At 38.1% G+C, this 3,589-nt stretch overlaps 1 protein-coding gene across 1 annotated transcript; it reads right to left on the reverse strand.

Annotated features, from left to right (window-relative positions):
* Positions 1 to 989: 989 nt before the first annotated feature.
* LOC107831906 (thaumatin-like protein 1) lies at positions 990 to 3,271 on the reverse strand. Its single transcript, XM_016659708.2, has 3 exons — positions 2,664 to 3,271; positions 1,786 to 2,446; positions 990 to 1,436 (listed from the first exon to the last, which is right to left on the reverse strand). The coding sequence occupies exons 1-3, from the start codon at positions 2,719 to 2,721 to the stop codon at positions 1,148 to 1,150; spliced, it is 1,008 nt and encodes a 335-aa protein (XP_016515194.1). The 5' UTR covers positions 2,722 to 3,271; the 3' UTR covers positions 990 to 1,147.
* Between the last annotated feature and the right edge of the window lie 318 nt (positions 3,272 to 3,589).

The following is a 3,589-nucleotide window of genomic DNA, read 5'->3' on the forward strand; positions in this document are numbered from 1 at the left end:
GACGAGACGTTTCGGGCTTTTTGTCGTTTATGGCACGATATATTGGAGAAGGAATCGGGATGCTCATGTCGTTTCTCGTCAGCTCGCTTTCCGAGAAACGAGGGGACTATTTGTATACAAGTAAAAATCGGGCTCATGATACACCCCGGCCTCCATTAGGGTAAAACGAGCTCAAACATGATCGCGAAGGATCGAGATCGAAGTATAGGTCTCATCGAGTCAGAATCCGAGGGAACATTGTCTGCCTTCGAAAATATCGGGGTCATGAGTCGAGATCGATCCAAATCCTAGAAGACTTCGGGTAATCGAACACGACCAACAGAAGGCCGTAATATCCGTGACCGGCCGAATATCACGGCGTGGATGTCGGCACATATAGATGAAGAACCAGCAATCAGTTAAACAGAAGATTTTTTTACCTTTTATAAGAGTTGTACTTAGAGTAGGATTCCCTACTATATAAAGAGGGGTCTGATAATTCAGTAGGCACACTGTAACACGCATTCCAAAGCAATATACTACTATTTTCATTGTTATTGTAAGTTTTTTCTCTCGTTTGAATTTACTGTATCTTTAATTGTTCATTCTTACTCAATTTATCATTTTGTATCAAATTAATCCGTATATTTTTAAAATCACTTACAAATTTAATTGTTATCCGATGTGGAGGGTAAACACATGTAAAAATAAAACTTTCCCAGTTGTCGCATTAAAAATCTGACTTGTTTCCTTCTCAATCCTTTTCCACTTATTTTCTGTTTTATTTTTTATGTGTTCTCGTCTTTTTGTTTGGCTCTTAAGCACACAGTTGTCGCATTAAAAATCTGACTTGTTTCCTTCTCAATCCTTTTCCACTTATTTTCTGTTTTATTTTTTATGTGTTCTCGTCTTTTTGTTTGGCTCTTAAGCACAGAGAAAGGAATATCCAGTCATTTTCATGCGTATAATGGTAAGTAATATTTACGAGTAATAAATAAAAAAACACGGAATGAACTTTGTGAAAATGGAATTGATGGAATCGTTTACAATGTGGAGCAATGTGAGCCTAACAGAAGCTGGTACGTTGGTACTTTATTCCTTTTTTCTTCTTCTTTTCAATTTAACAATCTTATCTACTCTACTTAATGAAATATTTTAATGTCAAACTCTATAATTTCAAAAGTGAACTTATAAATAATACAAAAGCCACTATTAGAGGTATAAATTGAATAACCCTCGACGGTTGATTACTAGCCGAGCTCCCTGTAGCCAAACTTGCTAACCAAGATCCATCCGCTAACATTGCCTGACCCATCGCCCCTGACCCTGATTCGGAACCTGGAAGTGACCCGGATTCTGATCCAGTCTCTGACCCTGATTCAGTATCTGGAAGTGACCCGGATCCTGACTCACTACCTGACCCATCCGTCGACCCGTCTGATGTTGAGGATTTTTTGCTGCAAGAAAAGAAGAAAATTCATTAGATCTTTTAACCTCGGTAAAGGTCATGTTCAAGTATATTATTTTTTTTCCTGAACTATTAATGTATTTCATAATGCATTAAAATTTTATACACCTTCTACATTTTACTACTAATTGTAAAATGGTATCTACGCTCTTTTCTTTTTGACTTTAATGAAAATATACATTGGCAATACATAAAATTTCAGATTAAGTTGATTTCCTATATAGAACATGATTAATTACCTTGAATTGAATTATAATTTTGCTATTATGATTTGTTAAATTGTATTAATGATATAAAAGATTTTATAATATCGATGATTATAACTTGATTTTACTTACCTTGGTAGAGAGGGACAAAATGTGATGATGTAATTGGCATTAGAACATGTGAATGTACTTGTGGCATCGTCGTAGGCGTAGCTATAGGATTTGGGACACGCCGACTTGAACATCTGCGAGTACACCGACGGCGAGCACGTCGCCGGCGAAGCATAAGCACCTTCACAACAGTATTGTGGAGTCCTGAAAGCATCACAGGCGCTTCTACAAGCGCCGCCGTCCTCCACCCTCAACTCCGTCGGACATTTTTGGTTCAAGTCCACGTTGCAACCCGTTGATGCACATGGACCCGACCCGCCACTCACTTCCACCATCATGGGCAAGTTGTACCCGTCCACTAAGCTCACATCATAGAAATCCTGCGAACCAGACCCGAGTGTGAATTCGGCTAATGTCGCCGGAGGTGTGGCTCCTCCGCCGTTGCACTCCATTTGGCCGGAGCCGCAGTCGGCTGTGGCACATGTACCGCTTCCCGAGTCGTCGAAGTTGCAGCCGGTTCGGCCCCAGAAACGACCGGACCAGCCGGTCGGTGCTTGAAATGAACGAGAACTGCCTTTGGTAAGCTCGAAACCAGTACTGTCCAGTTTTGGAGTGCCCAAAATTCCAGGCCACACAGTTTTGTCACACTTGTTCACAAATGTAAACGTAGCCCCCAATATACCTACATAAGAAAATGGAAAAACATGAACCAAATGAAAGACCAATAAAAATGTGAAAATTCTTAATAATCCTTTGAATAAAGATTGATTTTTTACCAAGAAATGGTGAAACACTGTTTTTAGTGCCCATACATGTAATACGAATCCAAGTAAAAGAAATTCAGAAATGTCTATTACAGACAAATTAAATAAGGTAAAGTATGAGCATTCCTTCATTACCTTCACAGAAGATGAGCACAATAAGGCTATGAATTATCAACGCACTGGAGATAGCCATGAGGATTTTAATTGGTAACTATATTTCTAGTAGTATAACTAATTTACTGATAAATTTGCAACTTAATTTGGAGAATTAACGAAGAGCCAATGGTGATAGTGGTGTCCTTGTTGGTGGGATATAAGTAGTACGTAATAATTGGAGATAATGAGAAATGGTGGAGTAATTAGATAGAAATGCAGAAGAAAGAACAGGAATGACCACCGATGAAATTACTACACCAAGGCCATAACGAATTGTAAGTTGAAGCTACGGGGCCTGGCAATATGAATTGGGAAATTAAGGAGGGTAGGTGGTTGTATGAAATGACTCAAATGAGGGTGTGTAGGAAGGAATCTTTGAAAGATAAGAAATGGAGTTGTATATATATATATAAACAACAAAAGTAGGGGTATTGGTCGATGGTGCGTGGTGGGGAACACTTTGCCTTCCCCTTCCCTTTTCACCAATTGAATGCATTTAACTGACATGGTAAATTGTGTATATATACTGTTGCAAATACCAAAATTAATTAGCTAAAAAGTTTACTACGGAATATCAAAAGAAGCATGATTAAACAAAGTGTATCATATTGTAGTTATATACTGTGAAATGAAGGTTTTGACATTTGAAAGGAACGGATGGATGAGAATTACAGACTAGTTTTGTTGGTAGACAAAGCAATAGCCTATTGTGAGTTATCTAGATGTGGATGCCTATCCCCTTCATTTATTTATTTATTTGTTTCCTTTTTCATTCGTTTAATATAAAACGTGGCTGAAAATCTAGTTCGTGAATTTAATATTTCTACTAAGAGAGGCTCATAGCAAATACATTTTCCGTCTAGTTTTGCAATGAGGTCTCTACCTTTTATGATGCACTAACTTAT

This window comes from Nicotiana tabacum, chromosome 17 (genome assembly GCF_000715075.1).
Source record: "Nicotiana tabacum cultivar K326 chromosome 17, ASM71507v2, whole genome shotgun sequence".
NCBI lineage: Eukaryota > Viridiplantae > Streptophyta > Magnoliopsida > Solanales > Solanaceae > Nicotiana > Nicotiana tabacum.